Source organism: Biomphalaria glabrata, chromosome 12 (assembly GCF_947242115.1).
Source record: "Biomphalaria glabrata chromosome 12, xgBioGlab47.1, whole genome shotgun sequence".
Classification (NCBI taxonomy): domain Eukaryota; kingdom Metazoa; phylum Mollusca; class Gastropoda; family Planorbidae; genus Biomphalaria; species Biomphalaria glabrata.
In genome coordinates, this window is record NC_074722.1 from 10387051 (window position 1) to 10411877 (window position 24827).

The following is a 24827-nucleotide window of genomic DNA, read 5'->3' on the forward strand; positions in this document are numbered from 1 at the left end:
AGAGAAAGAAATGGTGCATTGCTGGCTCGAAGCTCAACCAAAAAGCTTTTATTATCAGGGCTTCGTAAAGCTTGTACAACGATGGACCAAGTGCATTGAAAAGCAAGGGGAGACTATGTTGAACTAAGTGCATTAAGCAAGGGCAGACTTTGTTGAAAAATAATGCACATGTAGGCCTACGTTATCTATTTGTATTGCAATTATATGTTTAACCGATAATGGTTGACTTACCAAAAAGCAACACGGAACCTTTGGAAGCCGACAATTCCTATTAGGCCACTACACAAAAAGAAGACACAAGTCAACATACATTTGGTTAGTAGCGATTTCCCGTAAGGCGCGGGACCTTGGTCAATCGCCCCTACCCCGGCTCTGATTATAAAGGATATTGCAGAATAATTTTTTTAAAAAATACAATCTACACCCCTCTTCATTTTCTCTTGGTTCCAAACTCTACTTAAACCACTAGCTTGTTTTGTCTGTCAGTCATGTTAACATTTTAAAAAAATTGACTAAAAGCTATTGAAAATTTTATTAAAATTTAATTTCCCTTCCAAAACATAGTAATAGTTTTAAGTTTCTGTAATCGATTGTTCTGAATGTTTATATATTTATAGTGAGAGAAAATAAGAATTCCAGATTAATCAAATACCGTTAATTAAACTTTTGGGATGGTCTCGTATGAAAATTAGATGTATCATAGCCTTGTTGAGAGATTTTCAAACCATACTTTGGTGTTAGGAAGTTTTTTTCCTTAAAAATCGGAACATAATATTAAAGATAATTAGATTTTCTTATCTAGAAAATTAAATGTAGTGTAAGAAAGAAGTGCGATTTTACATAGAGTTAAAATATTTATCTAGAAAATTAAATGTAGTGTAAGAGAGAAGTGCGATTTTACATAGAGTTAAAATATTTTTCATAAAAAATCCGGAACAACCAATTTTCGTAAATGAGAAGATTATTTGTTTTATTTATTTGATGAGGGATTTCAAACAGTTATTTTGGCATTAGGAGATTTTTCATATAAAATTCTGAACATTTTTAGCGACGACTTGTAAGAAAATTAAGTAATGTATGTCGATTTCTTTTTCAAAACAAAATTCGGAACATTCTTTACCGATAAAACAACTTTTGTTATGTTTCTGCAAGAAAATTAACTGTAAAATAAGTATAAAAAGTGATTTTCAATAATTGTTTCTAGTAAATTAAATTTCTTATTTTAAAATTCTGAACAACCTATTGTGGATATTTTTGAAAAAATAAAGTCACTTGACATAAATTTGTTTTAAGTTAAAAATTCGGAACAATTTGATATTGATAAATAAACTATAGTGACGTATTGTCCAAGAATATAACTGTAATATTAGACAATTATGCGATTTCAAACAAACATTTGACATCATTTATTTTTTATAAAACAATATCCAGAACAACTTTATAGTTAATGAAATATAAACCAGTATAGAGATTTTCATTTAGCATTTATATGCTATTTACTTTAAAAAAAACGGAACAACATATTAATGATCATGTGTTTTTGCAACGTTTAAGCATGGAAATTAAATTTAATATAAGTTAGAAGAGCAAACAAACATTTGTTGGCATTGATTTGTTTTTCACAAAACATCCGGATCAATCTATTATAGATACTTAAAACTATTGCAATATTTCTGAAGGAACATTAAAGGTTAAATCAGATTTTCAATAGCCTTTAGTGTTGTTGGTTTTTTATCTAAACGTGACAGACAAACAGACAAAACGCACAAAAATAAGCGTCTTTTATTCTGATGGGGGCACTAAACAAAAAATAAATAAAATCTAAATATTTAAAAAATTTGAGGGAACTGATTAGTACTATGCCTTGACGCTGCTTGTCACGCTACTGCACGAAAGTCGCTGCATAAAAAGTCCATTTTAAAAAATGTGAGTAATATTTACATACAAAGTGCATTCTTAGCCTTTATAAACAAACATAAATGTTTTCTTTTAATTTTAGTAGACAGTTGACCAGAAAAAACCACCTTTAACTAATATTTATATTTGTTGTGAATATTTCTTGAACATTTTATAAATATATTTGACTTAGTGATACCGGATAATTGTTCTTCTTTGTTAACATATTGTAAAATTGCCTCCCTTACATTTACATAATTGTTTTAGAATTGGTGTATTTTTATGAAAAAATCGCTTGCATAATTAATTTTATAAATTAAACGGTTTGCTTTTAGAAAACCAAAATTAGCCCTTGCATCTAAACTTTTCAAGCCGCATCGCATGGTGAAATAATATTTTTAATATTTAAATTTTTCTTCTAGTTTTCGAGATCTGAGTGTGACAGATGGACATTTGCACAAACCTAATAGCGGCTTTTCCTCTTACGGGGCCGCTAAAAAACGTCTGCATATGTAGATAGTAAAGGTTTATATAGTTTTTTTTGTTTTTTTTTCAAAGTGTGTATATGTCTCAGTTCAGTAATAAAAATTACTTGATTTATATATATAACAAATATTTGAAATCAAATGAAATGTTACAAAAGCACTTCACACCCTTTACTGCAGAATGTTAAGAAGTATGAGGAAAGGCCAGATATTTTAATGATAATTAAGTTGAATCATTGGTCAAAATGTTAACGTCCATATAATCTAATTTTAAAGGCTAGAAATTTACAAATATTAAAAGTTTTTCAAAAAAAAAAAAGGAGATAGAGAAATCAAAAAAAGGGAAAAAAACATACAGCCTCCAGTAAGAATGCAATAATGGCACTAAATCTGATAATCAAGTTAAATACATTTTGCTTTGATTGATATAAGATGTGTTTGATTTATAAATGTAATATATAAGCTGATAAATAGAACTAAATATACAGATATTTTTTTTTAACAGTATTTAGTGAATATGTTTAATCAGTATGATTCTGTTCATTCAAAATGCTCAATTACTCAGTTGCGTTCAAATGAACATTTCCATTTTATTATTAAAAGTTTCAGCAGTTAAATGATTGCAAATTTTTACAAATTCAACAGGACACTATTTAAAAAATAGGAGTATACAGCAGCTAAAAGATGGTTTAAAAAAAAAAATCAATAAATAAACAAGTGTATATAGATAAACAGAGTTTGATAATCTCAGGTTAGTACATTGGTACTTTAGCAATTCTATATCAAGAGTGAAACAGTCTGATCAAAACACAATATTGAGTTGAATGTGTTACATATATATTTGGGTACAGTATAGATAAGGAATGCACTATCTTTGAACTTTGAATAATAAAGACATTAATAACAGCCAATAACTCTTGTGTTCTAGATTGTCTTATATTTAACTCTTTACCAAAGCAAGGTTCTCAGTTATACATGAGATCTACTACAGAGCTATCTACTGAAGACTATCATGTTAGAAAAAGATTTTTAAAAAAATATGCTTCTTGAACTTTCTATTGTGGCAAATGAAGTGTTTTTTCTTGTAGATCTTCATTCAAAAACCACTAGCGCAAGAAGTGTCAGGACCACAAGAAGTTTTTAGAACCGGCCAAGAAAACCCAATTATATACAGAAATTTGAATCTTTGTTTAACAAAAGTGTAAATAAACATGAATGTGAGGAGAAGATAATCATTTGTTGGTAGAGAAACATCAGCAGATTTTAAGACATTAGGAAATATTGTTTTGTAAATAAGAATGAAATTTATTTTTTTTAATTACACAATTATTTAAAAATAATTGTTGAAAATCATTTAATGAAATGACAAATGCAAAACTTCTTATAACAAAAGTTGAGCTCAAGAGTAAATTACAAAAACAACAAAAAGCATCAAAGAAATAGTTAAAAAATCACTCCAGTAAAAAAGAAATTACCGGTACTTATTATAAGATTATGAGTTAATCTCATTGTTTCCTCTTATGTTGTTGTTCTTCAGTCTTCAAATTACTTATTACAAATATATGTAGATAAAACAAAACTAAAAATTGGTGTAAAATGATAACTTACATGACTAGATCATTGCCTCAAACTATCAAAAATGTCTCATGATAAAACACAACAACAAAACAACATAAACATTTTTTAGACTGAGCATAATATTTCATTTTAAAAATTGTTAATTGCTGAATTATCTAATGGAATAAATTAGATGACCTTTGCAGTTTAACCCAAATCACTGTAGTAAATTTCCCATTTTGCTAGGGATCACCTGGAATCTAGACAAGTAAATTTTCCCTTTTGGAATGGGATGAAAACTTTTCAGTTACACCACGAAATAAAATTGAGTAAAGTTAGCAATATGAACATGCTTGTCTGAGCACAGTGCTAAAAAAACAACTAACATTGACATGTGTAATAATTAAGGTATGTATCAGGGGTATTCAAATTAATTTTACTATTTGCAAGTCTGTGTTTAATTGGTGAATAAAATCACAAAGCTAACTAGGCATCATGAGACTGAAACTGGGTTTTTGGATTATTGAAAATTTAGTGAACAGCGCCCACGCTCTTCACCGAGCATGTATTCATCGAAACATAATTTTACTGCCTATGATTAAGATTTAGATTTCAGATTAGATTTTATGGCACATAAGCACAATTTAGGTCATGCCGTGCTCTGCTTAAGAGAAGAATGGATGTAATATTCTTTTGTAGTCTACATCGTCAGGTATATTTGTTATACATACTATGCCTATGCCAATGGTAGATTTCTAATATTATAAAAATGTCTCAAAAAGTGCCAGCTTGATTTCCAGCATGATCAACCCACTAGTCTTTTTATCTTTTGGTACATATTGAAACTGCAAAACATTTTTTCGTTAGGACTTATGTATATTAACAAATTTGAAATACAAAAAAACAAGTTTCATCTATATAATTTATATTAATTTATATTTCACCTAAAGATTGTTGAACAAATATGAATACAACATGAAACAAATGTGAAGAAAATGCTATAGTAACAAGGAAAAATATAAATATATATATAAAAGACTAATATAAAGCATTTTGATTGTCCATTCAATAATTTGTTTTAAAAGTATATTTAAAAGTAAATTCATACATAAAATAAACTTCATCTAAAGAAATACAAAGCACAAAGCACCACAAAGAGAATAATAAACATAAAATCTTTTTAAAGATTTATTTATAGACCAAAATACAATTACAGTTATTTGGTCTAGGATATATATATATATATATATATATATATATCAAAATATATATATAAAATTTATCCTTATAAATAAACTCTAGTGTATAAAAAATATGTTGTTGTGAATCAAAAGGGAATCAAGGTGAAAGTGGATGTTTATTTACAATGCAGCATGATGATGAGATAACTAATTTCCCCATTATTTTCACTGTAGGACAAAGAGAAAAACTTTCAAAACATATTTTATTGTTATCTTAAAAAAGTAAAAGTGCAATCATAATATTAATAAACATTAATTAAATATTCACTCTTCCTAATATGTTAAAATGAATGTTAAAAAGCATTTCATAAAGTTAGCCCCACTAAGGTCATACAATTTCAGCAGACAAGGAAGAGGGAGCTGCACCGAGTTCAATCGTTATAGAAGGCCTAAACACTGACCGCAACATCCCAACCTTTGGGCAGTTTAGACCAACAGCTCATTGCCATGTCACGGGGAAGCTTGATTTAAAAGTAGATTGCAGAAGAAGACAATGTATACAACAAATGTTCCAAATTAAATTGAACTAAAAATGACATTTGAAAACAAAGCCATAAGTACCAGTATTAAACATGAAAACTTCATTAGAAATTTATGTTTCATATTATAGTAAAACAGAATAATGCCATATTCATTATTTAAGGCAAATATTTGGTGTAGTGCTGTTATAAAAAAAAAAAATCTAAATTTTAAACATATAAACATTGTCACAAACAAAAATTATAAAGATAGCAGCTGAAAGTGTTATTATGTGCATATATGTTATATTTATAAAAAAAATAAAGAGCACTTTTGCATTAAAAGTAATTACCATTATGGGAAGTATAAACAATATTAAAATGTAAGAAACTCTGGTTCACTTTAAATTCTGAATGAGTCTGGTGTGAATGTATATTTTGGTTTTGTATAGTTATAATGTTTTGTTTGGTGTGATGCACAAATTGTAAGACAAAGTTCCTCATGCATAATAAAGATTATTATTATTATTAAAAGCAACTTCTTCTTCTTCTTATCTTATAATTATAATAATAATCTTATATAATAATATTATATAACACTATCACATATAATACAACTAATGAGTACATGTATAGGTTTCAGTGAAACCTTTAGAGTTGTGTTGAAAAAAACAAACTACTTACTCAAATTCTGTTTCTCGCTCTAACACCTTAATGACAATGTTAAGCTACAACTATGAAAAAGAGCGGCTGAACTATTTAGGTCTTAGGAGAAACAAACCCAATGAGCAGGATAATAGCAATATGTGGGAAGCGTGGTCGAGAGACCAAGTGCGCTTGAACTTGGCTTGGCTACTTAGAAAGGGGCTCGAGGTTCAACACCCGACTCGGGCAGAGTTGTGTTTACTGAGCGCCTAAAGGCAGCACGGAAAACCAACTCCTAGATACCCCCTCCCCCTCACTGGTCCACAAATGAGATTGGACCAAAAGCGCTTTGAGCATGCTATAAGCATGAAAATAGCGCTATATAAAAGCTATAATAATAAAATAATATCTTTTCTTGCTAAGAGCAAACCAACGTCTCATTTAAAACAAGACATCTAAAAGGATAAGGCATCTTACATCTACTCAACATTACAAGACAGACCAAACTCAATCAAGTGAAGAGCAAATAAGGAAGATATGGCATTTTTCTACAGTCCAGATTGCGTGACAAGATAAAATATGGTAGCAAAAAGCTGGCTAGAAGAAGACTAAATAATTCCCTTGCCTTCAGTAACTTCTGGTAACATCTGTTTATTTTATTTTTATGATGAGTTTTAGATATCATCATTTCATATATCACCATTATACCAGGTTGACAGGTCTTTGCTACATTTAAAAAAAATATATTACAATTTCAAAAAATACTAATGAAAGTGCAATAAATTTTAAAATATTGAATCTTTTCTCACACATTCATCTTAGTAATTGAATTAAATAACAAATAATGCCAAAAGTTCACATTAGGATTTTAGTGATAACTTTAAGAGTTCGGGAATCGTCATCCACTGAGTCAATGTCAATAAACAATTTGCTATAGAAAAGTCAATAAACTAATTACCTGTTTGTGTTTTGGGTGAGGATGATTTTTCCAAACAGAATAACATGTGAAAAAAGAAAATCTCAAACAAGACACAACAACTATTTTATATTAATGATTCACAAACATTGGTGTTGCGTTGTCTTAAAAAGTCAAAACAATTGAAAGACTGAAAGAATAAAGAATCATTTTAAAAACACAGAAATTATGAATTGGGAAAAAAAAATGGGACAATTTAAGTACTGGAATGTCAAATTCATTTGAATAAGTGGTTTGATTGAATATCTTCAAACCAACAAATGCTAAATTCAGAATAATATGTGAAAACTGGAACCTTCTATTTAAAACAGACTAACCAATGTCTAAAGAATGACTTGAAAGAATATTAACGCCTGTTTGATGAATTATTTACAACTGATTTTAAAAAAAAACAAATTCAACAAAAACACTATCACATAAAGACAAGAACAGTAAATGTGAAATATCAGCTCATCATTTCACTAATGTATTTACATCTAATTATAATAGTTATTTATTTTATTCATGTCAAACATTGCAAGGTATATGCATAGGTAAATTCATATCTATTTGTCGATAAATGCATGAATCAGTTTAAAACTATAGGATTATATTACTATATTTAAAGCAATGCCCACCATCTGACTAGAGTTGTGAGCATATTAACACCAAACTTCATCATCAGTATAGTCATCATCAGAATCTGACCTTCGTAACATCTCTGCTTCGTCTACTTCTTCCAACATCCATGGTGCTCTTGTGATGACTACAAGTAGTAGACGGTCTAAGTATGATTTCTGACCTTTGAACTCTTTCACAAGATGTCCCATCACTTCCAACACTTGTTCCTATTACAAAAAAAAATTAGCTTTACTGGGAAACAAAAGACTTAGGATGGCTGCCTGGTCGTGCGGTTTGCACGCTGGACTGTCATTCAGATTCATCGATGGTCCAGGGTTCAAACCCTGCCCGCTCCCATCCCTCGTCGTCCTGCGGGAGGTTTGGACTAGGAAGTAATTATCTTCAACTCTGAAGGAACATCCGAAACATATAAAACATTTTTTAAAAAGTAAAGAAACAAATATTATTAAGAGATTTTCTACTTTGGTAACCAAGAAAGATCTTCATTTTCTGAGCATCTCTCCTAGATAATAACACTAGATATTGCTTTGAGTGTGACAAATAATGCTATTTAAAGCTTCTGCAGAAAATAGTTAGTTTCTCTTTCTTTTGCTACTAGTCTAAAAATGATATTTGTTTAGTCCCTCTTAGAAATATTTTACCTTAGTTACATCTGATGCTCTTAGTCCTTCAATGCCTTCTTCGTAATAATGACTTATACCAAGATTATCTGCAAGAAAAAATGGAATAGACGTCTCAAGATTGAGTAATTTATTAGACCTAAAACACCTAAGTTTTCAAGAAAATAAAAAGAACTACTGACCTTGTCTTTCATCCATGGCAGTTTGATTTGTAGACTTAAATTCACAGATGTAGTTCAAGGCGCAATCTCTTTCTGATTTAACATGTTTCACCTCAGTTTCCTATTTAAGAAGATACCAAGCACACTCTTACATCTGACACAAACAAAAACTCATTTCAATGCATTTATATTTGATATCATTAGCTTATCTTCCATGGTAAATTTTACAATATTAGTACAAATTTAAATGTTAAACTGATTACCAATTTCTGGAGGCTTTCTTTTAACTTTACAATGTCCGCATGAAGAGCTTCCACATCATGTTCAGATTGTTTTTTGTTGTCATATGTGTTTTCTTTCAAATCTAGTGATACAGTCTGCAGATATTTATCAACATCAAAAGGTTCTTGTTTCATAACTTCCAGAACAGAATACAGATCATGCCATTTTTTGTTGAAGCCTGACACCTAAATATTCATACAAAAATAAACACAATCTTAATTAGTTGATAAAAAAAAATATATATAAATTACTTAAAACATAAATCAAAAGAAATTGAATTCTCTTTTTCAATCCCTACTTAAATTTTTGTTGCTTTATGGACACTCGTGCATAAAAAAATTGATAAAACATTATTTGTCGTTAATATCTAAAAGATAGTATATAACATGTAATTAAGGTAACATACACAAAATTACATAGATAAAACCAATTAAAATGAAATAATACCATTTCTTTATTGTCTGCGGCCTGCAATGTATGACTAATGCCAGATTCACTGCCACTGAGAGAATATAGTATACAAACAAATTTGATCAGAATTAATAATGAAAAGGATTTCTTAATACAATAATAATGTCAAGAAATAAAACCTGTGAAGGCTATTCATAAATGTAAACTTGTTTTTTAATATCTTCAGATTTAGTCACATAGCTATTCTTAAACAAGAAAAGTAGTCCAGAGAAAAAAAGAACTCAAACTATGCAATAACCATAAGTGAGAAAATTTATGTCAGAAAGACACAAAAATAAAGGCACATTCCTCATTCCATATGTTAGGAAAAATTTGTACAAATGCTCCTTCTTACCTAGTGCTATAAGAGCATGGAATGGGTTGCCTGAGCTAGCCAGGAAAACCAGAGACTTAGCAGAATTCAGGTCATTGGTTAATATGCATGACTAAATGCATGATGCGTAGGACGTAATCATCTTCTTTTTTGAAGTAACTTCTGTATTATATAAGTCTAATAATTAATAAGGATTCAAGGAGGAGTGCAGTATTTCCTTTCCCATGGCTACGAAGTCCAAGCTGCAATCTAAATATTGTATGCCTAATAAAGATTCTATTTCTGTGGAATTAGTTTTGCATTGTGTAATCTAACAGGCAATATTGTGTGTTTATTAAATCTATAATTTCATTTTGAATTATTCAAATAATCAATTTTTTCAAGAGGATTTCAATTGGTTCTTCATCAATTCAAATCTGTTGGTTCAAAATTCTTCACCAATTCACAGACTGATTTAGGTAATTGGGTCATTACACTTTATGTTTGAAAGTATTGAATTGCCCTAAACACCAAATCCAGCATCACAAATAAAATTAATACTGTTTAAATGAAGAAATGGGGACTGGATTGGGCAGGCATTGCAAAACAAGCCATAGACTGGAGCACAGAGGGGAAGAGAAAGGACAGGAGACCAAAGCAAACATGGAGGAGATTATAGTAGACTAAGAAGCACAGAAGGCAAGATGGACATAGACCAGACTAAGGGGAATAGCCCAGATCAGAGTCTGATGGCAAATTGCTGTTGCTGTCTTATGTTCGACATGAGTCAAAAGGGCTAAATCAACCATCCAACTCCAGCATCACAAATAAGGTCAATACTGTTTAAATGAACAAATTTTATCAACTAATTTTTAACTAAACAAAGAAAAATCAAGTTATAAATTGTATAAAATGAATATTTTTCTCTTACCTTCGGAGCCGTTTCGTTAGACCAGGAGGTGACAACAAAGGCATCTTTGATGAATGACCAGGTCTCAGGTCCACTTTGATACTCTTGTTTGTTATTCCTGAGGATGAGAGAAGAAGTGAGCCCTCTGGCAACGTTAAAGTTGGCAAAGTTTCTTGAGTTTTAATTGTAGAATATTCCATCAAAACATTGTGAACAGAGGAGACATTGTCACTGTATAGTTCAGAAGTTGATGCACATCTAAGTTTTTGAGGTTCTGATAAGAAGTTTCCAGATGATGTTTCCTGAAATTCAATTAATATTCAAATAAATACTATAATAGTTTATTGATAATTATATTTTAATTTTTTCTTGTAATTTAATATAAGACAAACGATTCAAATATACGTTACCTTCTTTAGTAAAGATAGAGACCTGGAATCATCTATAGACTCTTTCATACTGCTGTTACCTTCGATTGAAGAAGACGACAGTCTTTCTGTGTGTGATATTTTCTGAACAGAAAAAAAACAAAACAAGCAATTTCGACCAAAACATTATTTATGTGTTTTGAGAAGGGGAAAAAGCTTGTGATTAAAAAACAGCTATATATCTATAAGCTTAAAAAAAAGACTGGTGTTCTGTTTTTTTCATTAGACCAAAAACGTAGAATATACTTACTGGATATAAATCTTAAATATGAATTTTTTTTTAATGAAATATTTGTTAGCAATTATTTTAATACATGTTTTTTTTTAATCTATTAAATGGCCTTTACAAAATATTTTCCATTCATATTTTTTCTCAGGATCTATGGCCAAGACATAGGGTAATGCAAAAAAAAAAAGTTCCCTATAACTCAATTTTATATTTGTTTTCAACAACGAAAAGATAATTAAAATGGTTTTGTGAAACTTGTAGGAGTGTAAAATCACACTTGAATTTAAAAAATAAACAATTGCCCCAGTAAATTTGCTAAAAAAAAAAACAATATATTTGTGTGGAACTTCAATGTTAAATATAAAATGTCATTTTTTTGTAATATTTTTAGAATTAATATTTCCATCTAACATTATTTTTATGTTCTTAATTATCTAAGTTTTAAAAGACACACTCTCACAATTAAACTCTGCACTCTACCCAGAAGAAATGAAGAAACTAATAATAAATAAAATAAATGAGAAATGGACAAGCTCTCATCCAAATCACAAGAAAGATGATGCTTATTATAAGCTATCCCGACAAGATCAATGTCTAATCTTTCAACTCAGGACCGGACACAACAGAATGCAACAACGTATGTACCGGAAGCTCAAAATTGGAACCAGTGAAATCTGTCCATGTGGAGTGTCACCAGCACACTATTTTTCCTTGGCACAGTCTGCAAAAGAGCTGACAGCTCAGCAGCAAAAAGCTGAAGGGTGTCACCAGAGAATGATGACCATGTCCTCCAAAACTGTTCTCTTTACCATGAGGCCCGTAAAAGACTCTGGCCCCAAAACACCCCAATAGAAAGAAAACTATATGGAGAGCTCCCTGATTTTGAAACCACTGCGCAGTTCATCTCATGTATTGGTCTAGTCATCTGAATGCTCTAACATAAAAATGAGAATGAAGAAGAAGAAGAAAAAAGACACAATGATCTTTAAATTAGAAAGCTTCATATATTTCTGTGGCTGATGGTAAATAAAATGTGTTTGTCACATGCTACACATGGTTACACACAATGGTCAAGAGGCAGAAGCAAAAAAAAAAATTCTGAAAGTTCAAGATAAATCGTGACAAATTTTGACCAATCAAATTTAGTTTAGTTAAACACTAGATCCTATTACCCCTACACTCTTCAAGAATGCAGGGAACGATAAGGATAGGGTTAAAACTCTGTACTAAAATGATGAAAGTGAAGTGCACTCAAGACAAATCAGCTATCCAAGGAATGTGCATAAAAATATAAAACGATGGTATCTCAATAGGCTGTGAGTGTGAGAATATATATGATTGATACAAAAAGTGCTAAGGTCTATTATCAAGTAAATATATATATATATGTAACTGCTTGCAAGTATTTCGAATGGTTTATGTAGGGCTAAATAATACATTTATGGTTCAAAAAAGGCAAAATTTTATCATATTATATTTCTACAAATTAACTAACACCAGTAGTACTTACAATGTCATGAAGTTTACGTAGAATAACATCTTGCTCATCTGGTCGACTTCTTCGTAGTCCTGACATAGATATAAATTTTATTCTAGGATTGCCAAGCTGTAGTAGGAGAACTTGAGAATGGTTGCTAGTCTGTACACAGTGACTATATTTTACAGAGACATTGACAAGTCTGTCAAGAAAGAAATACAATAAAACAAAAGTTCTTTATTCTGTTTAAGCGTGTGATGCTGAAATGACTATCATCAAGGTCATCAAAATATTCAAACTTTATTCTTTTAAAAAACTGAATGCAAAAAGTATTTATCTTTGACATAGTACAAACAGTGTAGATTCTAAGTCAAAATGTTATTGATTTAATTTCTTTTTTTTTTTTTTTTCAACATAGAAATAAAGTATATTTTTGTTTCTAAGTTGTGCACTTGCTTTTTCACCTAATTGCTATATTCAAAGATTGATTTTAAGTTTCTAAGTTTGGTTATTGACTGCAAAGATCAGAGTAGTGAGGTAATACACACCATGTTGCACAAAAAAGCTTTTGACACATAAAAAGTCCAGCATTAATAACTTAGCAAAAATACAGTGCAAAGAAGGACTAAGTAGGACAGTATATGAACCTTTCTAAGGATTGTGGCGTTAGGGTTTAACAGAGAAGGGACCAATTAAGAGTGGGGAAAGTAACACTAATTGAGTTTGTATAAAGAAATTGATATTAAAAAAAAAGAAAATTGAAGATAATAATATTTTTAAATAGTGTTCATTAGTGTACTGAGAGTGCTCGTTACGTTACAAAGCAGGTCAGCTGAAGTCAGGTGTAGTATCTTAGCCGTCTTAGGGTTAGAGACTCAAGAGTATCTAGAATCTAGTTTTATACTATAATTTATTATACTGACACTGATCTCACTGATGAGTTGAGCTTCTCAGCTTGAGCCCTGCATGGCCCTACCCCTAGTCACTAGTACTCTGTCACTAGTGCCTAGGCTTACTGATTTGATTAGTTAAGTAGTTAGTTAGTTTGCGCCTTTGTCGGTAATCATTTATTTTTATCATTCGAACAAATCTAATCCAAAATCTCTAGTCAAGTACAGAAAAAAAATACCAAAATTGGCAAAATGGTAAAAAAAAATATATTCTAGATGATACTAGTCCTAGATCTAGATCTAATGTCTAATAGATAGATATATAGATAAGAGAATTGCCGTTCGCTATCTTTCAATCTTTGGTAAATATAGATCTACACTTAAATGTGACTAAATCTATAGTAGATTAGTAGACTCTATATTAATTATTATATACAAAGAAGACAGTAGACAGTATAGTCAGTATAGAATACAGATCTAGATCTATATTATATAATAATATATATCAGTGTAAGTTGAATAACTCTTCTTAATTGGGGTTAAACAAGATTAACAAAATGTAAAAGTATTATTCTGAAAAGCAACAAAATAAAAGCGAAAGGAAACTTCAAGCGGGTTATTTCGAATCTAGATCTAGACTAGATGATAGATCTATATCTAGATATTCTAAAATATCAAATTTGACATATGTCATAGACTAAATATAAAATAAATACATCAAGATCTATTTAGAATCTGTTACCTAGAATCTTATCTTAGTATCTAGACTAGGAGGAGTACTGGATCTCTTATTATCTAAGTTAGACACTCACACTGTCTATTACTTTTAGTATTACTACTATTAGTAGTATTACTCAAATTACTGTATTAGTGTATTAGTTAGTTAGTACTATAGAATAGTAGATATACTGTGTACAGTAATACTCCATTAACTCCATACTTAAATTACTTATACTCTAGTTTACTAGTAGTTACTAGTTATTACTAGATCTAGTAGACGTAGTTAGTTTAGTAGTCTAGTAAGTAGTACTAGTAGTAGTAGTATTATTACTACCATCCAGTCCCAGTATGATCCATGGTCATAGGCATAGATCTAGATTTAATTCTAGATCTATATTCTATAGAATACTATAGATCTAGTTAATTCTAGTTACTCTTATTGCTTATTATTAATTATTATTATTGTCTCAATATTATCATATTTAAAATTTAATGATATTAGTCTGGTCTGACTCTTAAATCTATACTAATATAGGATAGTATCTAGATCTAATATTGTAATATAGTGACTATATAATATAGACTACTAGTAACTAGATCTAATTAATTACATTAGTACTAGAGACAGTAGAGTGTCTAGAGTAGATCTAAAATCTAAATGAAAAACTGTCATGGAAAATGGAATCCCCATGGGCCATACGGCCATATATATATTCATATTGATGAAACTATCAAAACATCTAACAAAGTTAACAAAGCATTTCATTAGGCCCAATTAGGGTTTACCGTTTATTAAAAGAAAAATTTGTATAATATAAATAAAAGAAGAATAAGAACATAAAACTTGATAAAAACTAAAAACAATGTTATTTAACCTTGGGCCCTTGGCCAATAATAGAATATATGCATCCTCTTTTTAGGACCCCTCTACTCAAGAAAACATAAAGAAACTGGAACAGAACAGACACAAAATAGAGCATTGTGATTCGTAACAGATAAATATTCACAGTTGATTAGAGTAACACCTTTTGTAAAATCACTAAATTTAGAAAGCCTTCACCCTTCAGGATAAAAGACTCAATAGTAAAGTAGCAATTATACATAAAACACTGAACCATAATCTTCAAATACAAAAACAAAATCTAATAAAATATTCAGATAGACTCAAAGATAAAGAATATAATAATATACTGTATAGACAACCTAGATTGTCCTAGATATAGATCTAGAACTTAAATTTTAAAATTATTCAGAATTAGTAATAGACTTATAACTTACGTTTTACATTCTTAAATTTTAATCTTTATTAATAACTAGCCATATATAAAATATTAATATGGCCCATACACTGATATATTCTAGAACTAGATCAGTAGATCTTGTATTATCTCTGGAGACATTCTCGTCTATATAAGCCAATATAGTAATATAAATGGCATTGTATAATATGGCCTTATATTCATAGAACTATAATTATTAATAGATAGATACAACTTCTTTTATTAATCTCTAGTCTACTCTAGAGTCTATCTAGAATACTAGATTTAAATATAAATTCATATAATATACATACTTTTTTTTTAAATCGAAAGCATTGAGGTAATTGAAGGTTAAATTTAAAGATTAGTCCATAGCCGCAGCATAGGATATATAATATAGTATTAGTATTATAGTATATATATACTACATCTAGTGATAATTCGAGATCTAGATTAGTATGGCTCATACTATGGGCATTAGCTAATGATTTTTTTACATAGAACTCAGATTTTTAGGGTAAACAAAGCAACATCTCACATACTTATTACAATACTAAGATTTCTAAACTCATTAAATTTATCCTTATTTGACAGAGTAAAAGGGGAGATATAAATATTTTAATGTTTTAAAAATTTACTTTTTAAAATTTTAATCTGGGACCAGGATGTTATCAAAATGAGGTCAAGCAAGTTCTGACTGGCCCTTTTGTATATATTTCCTAAACTAATGTCTGTATGTTAGTGAGCTTGGTTAATGGATGTTGCAATCATATTATATTACCATAACTCACATCAGTGTTTCATTTCACAGAAGATGCCATGCTCTTCACAATGGTTTTTATATTTTTCGACATATTTTTTTGTCTAAAATATCCTTCTATAGAAATTATAAGATTAATATTGTTTAGTAATTAATATTATAACTGTCATAATTCTTATAAATATAGCAATTTTTACTAATATTTTAACATTTTACCATCACCAAGAAGATAAAAGATACTGATCACAAAAACAAATAGACACAAAAACTGTTTTGTTCCTTTGACAATTCGTTAAACAATATATAGCTATCTCTTGTAAATTTTGCATCTTATGTTAAAAAGAAATTGGGGTATAAATGTATATCTTGTGTGCTATTGTACTAATGACTAATGTTTGCTCTTATCAAATATTGTTTAAAAATTTTTTAATGCACAATTGTGAAACAAATTTCCTCACGAGTAATAAAGATTATTATTATTATTATAATGTCTGGGGTATTACAAATCATTAGATTAGAATAAAAAAAACAATGACATGTCACTGTTGTGTTACTGTACTATAAAACCTATACCTTTATACTTTTAGGTTGTTGAAAAGAAATTAAAATTAATGTGAGATGTTTAAAATCAAAGAGTGGTGCACAGTTGCTGTCAGCAGGGTAAGCAGGCCTACTTGAGTCAACATTTAATTTTTTTTTTTTTTTTCTTATTTTACACACCAATGATATATATATTGAATTTTATTTTATAAAATGAAACAGTTGTTTATCAGTAAAAGTAACAGAGGTCCTAGGGTTATTCACAACATTTAAAAAAAAATATTTTGCTTTGATCTCACTCAATGAGATGGTTTAAAAAAGAATGGTTTTAAAGAATTGATTTTCTCTCTTTTGTATCATTTTTATATTTCATTTGAAATTATGTCTTAGTAAAAATTGTTTTATGAATATAAGTGACAAAAAAAGAATGGACATTTCCCATTATTTCTTTGCAATGCAGTTTTAGAAATGATGATTGAATATTAAGTGGCAACACATTCATCATAAGGGAGGAGAACATGTTTTCCATTTTACAAGCATCACAGTAGTGATATTTGTTGAGACTCCCTATTTGTTGGTATTTTGCAATAATCACTATACTCTTTATGCTTAGGCTTTTGGGTATGTAACTTTGCTTTTCACCAACCTCAGTGAAGACAAACTGCTTTCTTCACTCTATTCACTCAGACCTAATTTTTCAAAATTTACTTTGATTAGACAATAGTTAAATTTATAAGTAAATTTTGAAGTTTGTTATATTTCTTAATGTACCTTTAGAGACAGTATACATTTCAGTAATCAAAATATAATTTTTTTTAAACTATTTATTATCAATTAAGAATTAACTTGCATTTAGCTAGTTGGCATTGATAAGAAATAAATAGCATTTCTGAATTTAATAGTCCAAAATCATATTTCAAATGTATTTTTGTTTGTATCTAGTTTGTTGTCGGTAAATATACCACAGATTTAAGAGTATAGGTCAGCAATAAAAGTACAATAATCACGACATTACTATTATCTTGATGCTATCATGTGTAGATCATTTCGGCGTGTGATCCTGTCCGGGAAAGTCACTACAACTGTTCCCACATCTTGCCCATTTGCTTGGAATCTGCTTCCAAATATTGGCATCATGTATTTGTTGGCTGTCTTCTTTCTTTGGGGAGGTTCCAGGTGAAGGCTTGTCTTGTGATGTTAAATGTAGGATTATGAAGTGTGTGGCCTATCAATTTGCCAGCATCTCTGATGGATATCTTCTTTAATGTGCTGCTGTTTTGTTCTATGACATAGTTCCTTATTAGCGATCTTGTCTGGCTGGTGGATTGTAAGAATCTTCCTGACCCAGGTATTGATGAATAATAAAGGTGTCATGTGACTAGCACAACAACCATTACTTTCCTCAACAAATGTCAGGTACTCATTGAAGTTGGGTATAAACATGTCAGGTACTCATTGAAGTTGGGTGTACTCAGGGGCATCCTTTCCAGAAATTAAAAATCCCATTCTTCACCAAGATTGAACCCATGACCCTCGGTTTGGAAGCCAACTGCTTTACTACTCAGCCATATTTTAACGTCTTTTTGGTGTGGCTTACATTCTGGCTATTGCCTACTTTTGCAGCCTGAAGCAAAAAATTATGATTTCTTGATGCACCAGATCCAATTTTGCCCTTGATGCTGATAGCACAGTTATTTTGAGACTTTTTTTTTTGTTACATAGGCTTTTATTGCAAAGGCTGCTGTGTGGATGACTAAACAGTTGGTTTGTACTAATGCCACATTCCTGCTCCCTTTCTCCTAGGAGTTGTGTAATCTGCAATTGTTTAAATTTTGTTTTCCGAGTGACATTTTTTTTTTATTGATCTTCAACCCCCTAAGGCTTTGATCAGGTGACAGCTTATATTTGGATAGTACAACTCTCTACTCAATCATATAACAATCAAATTAAGTTTTAATATTTTCTTTATTTTTTTTTTTGTGTTTTTAGCTTTTTAACAGGCACTTCCATTATTTATTGCAGAGTTTTTCCGCTGTCCAAGATCTTGTAATTGGCAACAAACAAATAGAAATCGCAGACAAAATAAATGGAAAAAAAGAAGTCACAAATACTGAACAGGTATTTAATTTCTGTTTCATGTTCAGAAGAAATATAAAATATCAGAACTTTGGCATTTTAATGCATGCTGATTGAAATTATTATAAAAGTAAGTGATATAATGATATTGTTTTGTCAAAACTTTCAGGAAGCTTTGAAAGGGGAGTTAACCTTAAGTTTGGATCGGCATGTTTGTATTCAGTGTCATGAGCCCAGCTTCCGTTGTGTTGAATTAAATGGAACCAATATTGATTTAAAGCCGTCTGGCAACATAGAAAGGTATTTTTGTCAGTTTGTCATTTCAAAACAATTCCTAGTATTGGTAAAAGAGAGAGACAAATAGAGAAAAACTGTCTACAGATCATTAGTTGTGCCCCACCCTGTTCTGTTACTACAGATAAATAAATTAATAAAGACTATTAACACAAGAATAAAGAACTAGAGTTATTCATCTTTAGTAAGAGTAGACATTACAGTTCTCATTATGTCACACCCTGACTAGTAGTTTTCACAAAACAACATCAAACAGTGACATATTGCTTCCTTCCTTAAAGTTCTTACGATTAAAACTTGGAATCTTGTCTTGAGAATTAATATTCAAACCTGATTTATAACTACTATGAAAATAAAACATTTTATAAGCTCCATGAAAGGTCAATTAAACGGCCTGAAGCCTCTTTGGTGAGGACATTTTCCCAGGGTTTGAGAAAGGCTGCATTATATTCAAATTATTATATACAAGAGTGAACTGTGCTAATATGTTTATATTACGTTGTGGATGTTTTGTGAAAAGTATTTAAGAGGACTTGACGTAATAAAATGATGGATTTTAATGTCTACTCTCTCAAAGATATCTCTGTTAAATTCTTATGTTTAATTGTCTACAATAATTTATTTCTCTGTAATAACGACGATAGAAAGAGATGACAAATTGTATTATTATTTTGTTTCAGCTTAGTAATAGAGAAAAGGGATGCAACGACACAGACCGTGTTTACTGCTCCAATATACAATAGCGATCTTCCAGATCTGCTGAATCCAGCAAAAGCTTTTGATTCTCATTCAACAGATTCAGTCACTACTCCACCACCAGTTACCCTTCTCCCACCCCCACCTCCACCCCCGCCTCCACCACCACCACCACCCTTACCTGTCTCTTTAAAGATTGCAGCTGTTGAGCAAAGTGCCTCCAGGAGAAAAGTAGTGAAAAAAAGAAAGGTAGGTGAAATGATTTCACTTGTTTCATGGAATACAGATACATTGCTGTTATTAAAGAAGATAAGGATCCTACAATGATAATTTGTATAATCTTATCACATTTTTAACAACATGATAATTAAAAAAAATTTTTTTCAACATGTTTAAGAGTACCTAAGAAACATTATACTGGAAACTAATAGATATAGTCTTTCGTAAAATGTTAAATTTAAATTTGTGACTAGATAAAAAAAAATGATTAGAAATATGTCTTTCATATTTACCAATCTGAAACTGGGCTGTGCCGTTTAGTTACATAAACATTATGGTACCTAGCATAGCCCAAAGTTGACTAGCAATTTTAATTTGAGATTTGGCTCAAAGTTAGTTGTATAAAGGCATCAACAGAAACATTCTCCCAAATGCCTTTCTCTCTTCCAGGTGCACAAAATATATTGGACTATACAATAGAAGATGAGTTTTCAAAAAACGCTAATAAATATAAATAATCACAAGCACATAAAAGTTATTCAGAATATAACAAAGTAAATTTTAATCTTTTTTTTTCCTACAAAGTTTTTGTTTTATCATTTTAAAAAATAACTTCTGTCAAGAGCAGGGGTGTGTAAGTTGTGAGATTGTGTGTGTATTTGTTTATTATATTAGTTGTGAGGGTGAACTGCCTTAGCACAGGATTTTCAAGGGAGACAATAAGGTTTTCTAGTGGTCAGTCTAGCAGTTGGAAAGCTGACCTGGTCTGAGTAGGGTGCTTGTGATTGTTTATCAGTTTTATGCCTAGGGTAAGGAGATGTTATATTATTATTCTTGCTATGTGTGTGAACGGACTATTCGGGGGTAACATATATGTGTGGCATTGACGGCCTATGTTAATTGAATCTAGTCTAAGCGCCCTGTAGTATTTAATTTGGGCACATTTAGTATTTTTAGTCATTGATGATTATGTATTCAATATTATATGTGTAACTTACTGTTGGCTGTAAATAAATACTAATTTTATACTCCCTCGTTGAGTGTATTGTATAATACTTGTACGTATAGCAAGTCCTTTACAACTTCATCTCGTCAATTTTTTAAATTTGGAAGTAAAAAGACAAAAAAAAATAAATCTTTGATTATCTGAAATTGATTTCAGTCAGGTATTGTGTCTGTCATACCTGAAATTACAGAAGAAGCTCTAAAGAAAGTGAGGTTGAAAAAACCAGAGGAACGCATATTGAAATCACAACCAAGTGTTGAAGAGAACTCTCCAAAGGTTTGTTTTTTAATTGGGTTTTTTTTTTTCACACCTAAACCTTGATTGTCAATTTACTTTGCCAGTAGTTTGTTACAGTGGTTGTATGATAAAATGCCTGCTTGCTGAACCAAGGCTCGGAGGTTGCTGGAAGGTGGTTTATTAGGGATTGCAGAATGCGTTGTAATAACCCTGGCACAGCTTTTTTCTTTTATCAGTTAAACACAGAAATATTCAGAGATGGTTACATTATTTTAATGATGTAAAAGCAAGGTTGAAATCTCACATAATGTCAGAAGAAAGAGGCTGGGCTATTGGCAGGTAATGTCACCTGAATCAACTGCTCAACATGTTTTTCTGAAAATTATAATATTGAAGCATGGCTCTAATTTATTTTAATAAAACATCAATATTTGGAGGAGTCTACTGGTAAATTAGAACAAAAATAAATTATCAAAACATTGAAGATAATTCTTTTTGCTGCTGACCTGTAGGCTCTTTGCAGTCTGTGCCAAGGAAAAATAGTTTTTGCCTTTTTCACTCTCCTTTACAGAGTGTTGGTTATGCTGGGCTAGGTGTTTTATTATGTTTAGTCTTTGTGAGGAATTTTCTTTTAAATCTGTCATAAAATGTTTTAACTAGTCTCTGATTTAGTTTTACACCTATATATGTGGGATTTTCCTTCTTATTTTATTGTCTGTAGAGGTTTAGTAGAGGTTATGTCTTACTACTGCTCTATTTTATGGGAGGTAATCCCATCTTGAAAGATTTTGGAACTGGTGAATGTGATAGTGTGAAGGGGTTTGGGTCCATGATGTGATTATTCCACAGGGCATGCCTAGTGCACTGTCCACTTTAACTTTCTTACTGCAGACAATTTCATTTTGGAGAGCATTGGCCAACCCCATCTTATCCCATGGATAATCCAGTACCAGCAGGACTTAAATGTTCTTTTACTAAAGCATAGGAGCAACATGCAGGACCAGAAACTTCCTTAAAATGTGGAGATTATATAAAAATCGTGAGAAAACCCTAGTCTATGCTAAATGCCAGGAAACATAGGAGATAATCCAGGAGACAAATTTTGTTTCTCCATGTTGATAATATTTAAAAGAAACAGAATTAAAAGATAGTTAGGTCTGATTGGTGTATAATTGAAATAAGTACATGTATGTACAGCTAATCATGACAAATTGGGCTTCAAAAGCAAATAGTTAATTTTTATTTACAAGTGATTGATTGTAGATAATGTATAATGTCTATTGCAAGAGAGATAAAAATGTGTGACTAAAATAGGGTCAGGAAATAGAACCAAAAGTTATAAGGTTATTGTGATCCTGAAACCCTTTCCTTCTTTCACCCTAATCACATATTACTCGACAACTGTTGGTGAAAATAAGAGTTAATTCTTGTGCTGACCACATATGACCAATGTTACCCAGAAGTCACCAAACAGATAACTTCTGTTTTATCTCTTCTGTGGACTTTTACTGACATATTAGAATGGTTTTGTTGTGTGCAGTATGGCTCTCTGATTAATTTTTTAAAACTCCATCCTTTCAAAGTTTTAAACAATCCACCGGTGCTCTAAAAAATATTTATGAAATTTTGAATTTATGATTTTTAAATGATGCTACATTCTTTCTATTTTCATAGGTATTTGGTCAGCCTTTAATTACCAAAGAAACACTCCAAAAAATAAGCCTTCGCAAAGCTTCTCAGAATACTAGCCGTTCTCCTCACAGACGACGCTCTAGTACTAAAGAAAACACTGACTGTGGACATGCTGAAGCTATTAATGTTCAACAGTTTTTGAAGCGAACTCGACTGAACAGAAGTCCAGGAGGGACACCTTTGCCAACTAAAAGGTCAAGACACCCTGGCGATGGTGGAACTCCTAAGCAAAGAACTGCAATGGACTGAAGATTGATTTATTTTTTAATTATGTTTCTAGATGCATATTTTGTTATGAGAAATATGTTATTTACAGACTTGTTACCTTTCAAATAACTTAATGTACTGTTCTCAAAAAGAATTGTTTAATTAGGCAATACTATTATAAATTAGGAAAACTAATAGATAAAATATGATGTCAAGCTTAATGCTTAATTTTAATATCCAAGAATATAATATTGCTTCATTTCATAAAAAAACATTCATACAACCTTACATTATTGATAGCTATTAAATACTTAAATTTTAATTTACTCCATCCCATTGTATCTTATTTTTATGTCTGCATCTTTTCTGTCTGATTCTCTACCAAAAGGTTAAGTTTTTAAATATATTTTAGATCTTGTCATGTAACAGTGATTCTTGTTTTGTCAGGCCAGATGTTCTTTTTTTTTTTTTTTAAGTTTGTAATATTTTATTTTTAAGTAATCTAAATATCATATTAATGTTTTGTATCATTTGAATGTTAGGCATTGATACCAATGACAGTGATTTATCTTTAAAAAAAATTCTTAGGTTATCTGGGAAAATGTTTTTACAAGGTTAATTATTTTTAAACTTTTTTTTTTTTAATGTAGATCTATACAAATGTTAAATGAAAAAAAAAATGAAGAGATTTAGCAATCAAATGTTTTAAGACCTACATTTTAACATTCAAAAATTATATTCCTTTTTTTTAAGCTTTTTCTTTTTAAATTTTAAATAAGTTGTACAAATTATTAGATGATCAGACTTTTTTGACAATTTATTTGGTCATCATATTTAGAATATACTTTGTAAATAAATTAACAATTTTTTAAAATTTCACTCTCTAAAGATATTCATAATTTTAAAAATTCATTTTTCACATTTCAATCTTTGTCTTTATTAGTACAATTATGAATCAAACAACATTTTTATCAAGGATGAAATGATCAGTGGTTCAGAATCAAGCATTTCAAAATAGTATGTTTTCTTGAGCTTAAGATGATGTACACAAGAGGCCTGTTTTGCTGATACAATGTTTCTGCATTTTGACTTATAAAACTTTCAAAGACATCTCTTTTATTTATATTCCTTTGTTCAATGAGACTTTTTCAAACTTTTTGCATTGCAATTAATTAACATTAATTTCATGACAGAGGGAAATCATATTACTTTTATATACTATAGATTTAAAAAAAAAAAATTAAACAAAAAACAGCGATAGCAAAAAGGCATTTCGACTTGTTCTAGCTGGGTTTTGTAGAGTAAGCATTTTACTGTGAGTGTGTGTGTATGCTGAGTTTCTGAAGCTAAATTATTATTTATATACATCATGATCATGGCTTGTCTTTCATTTACTCTCAACTTTCATTTAAATAATGAATCTTCAAGTTAAAGAAATAAAAGTATGACTTTTGTTTTTATTCCTTGTCAGAGTTTGTTATT

The 24827-nt window shown here is 30.2% G+C and overlaps 2 protein-coding genes across 3 annotated transcripts; one reads left to right on the forward strand and one right to left on the reverse strand.

Moving 5' to 3' along the window:
• Positions 1 to 2888: 2888 nt before the first annotated feature.
• LOC106073801 (uncharacterized) lies at positions 2889 to 13110 on the reverse strand. The gene is made up of 8 exons (XM_056006823.1): positions 12783 to 13110; positions 11026 to 11127; positions 10637 to 10917; positions 9390 to 9444; positions 8924 to 9127; positions 8682 to 8781; positions 8521 to 8588; positions 2889 to 8085 (listed from the first exon to the last, which is right to left on the reverse strand). Exons 1-8 carry the CDS (start codon positions 12846 to 12848, stop codon positions 7900 to 7902), a joined length of 1062 nt encoding a protein of 353 aa, XP_055862798.1. The 5' UTR covers positions 12849 to 13110; the 3' UTR covers positions 2889 to 7899.
• A 1272-nt stretch (positions 13111 to 14382) lies between these two features.
• LOC106070260 (proline-rich protein 11-like) lies at positions 14383 to 24815 on the forward strand. 2 transcript variants are annotated; one of them, XM_056007224.1, is made up of 7 exons: positions 14383 to 14438; positions 16966 to 17038; positions 18941 to 19036; positions 19164 to 19294; positions 19969 to 20233; positions 21366 to 21485; positions 23121 to 24815. In XM_056007224.1, exons 2-7 carry the CDS (start codon positions 16997 to 16999, stop codon positions 23385 to 23387), a joined length of 921 nt encoding a protein of 306 aa, XP_055863199.1. In that variant the 5' UTR covers positions 14383 to 14438; positions 16966 to 16996; the 3' UTR covers positions 23388 to 24815. The 2 variants fall into 2 exon arrangements, with proteins under 2 accessions (XP_055863199.1, XP_055863198.1); XM_056007223.1 differs by lacking the exon at positions 14383 to 14438 and adding an exon at positions 16430 to 16452.
• The last annotated feature ends 12 nt before the right edge of the window (positions 24816 to 24827 follow it).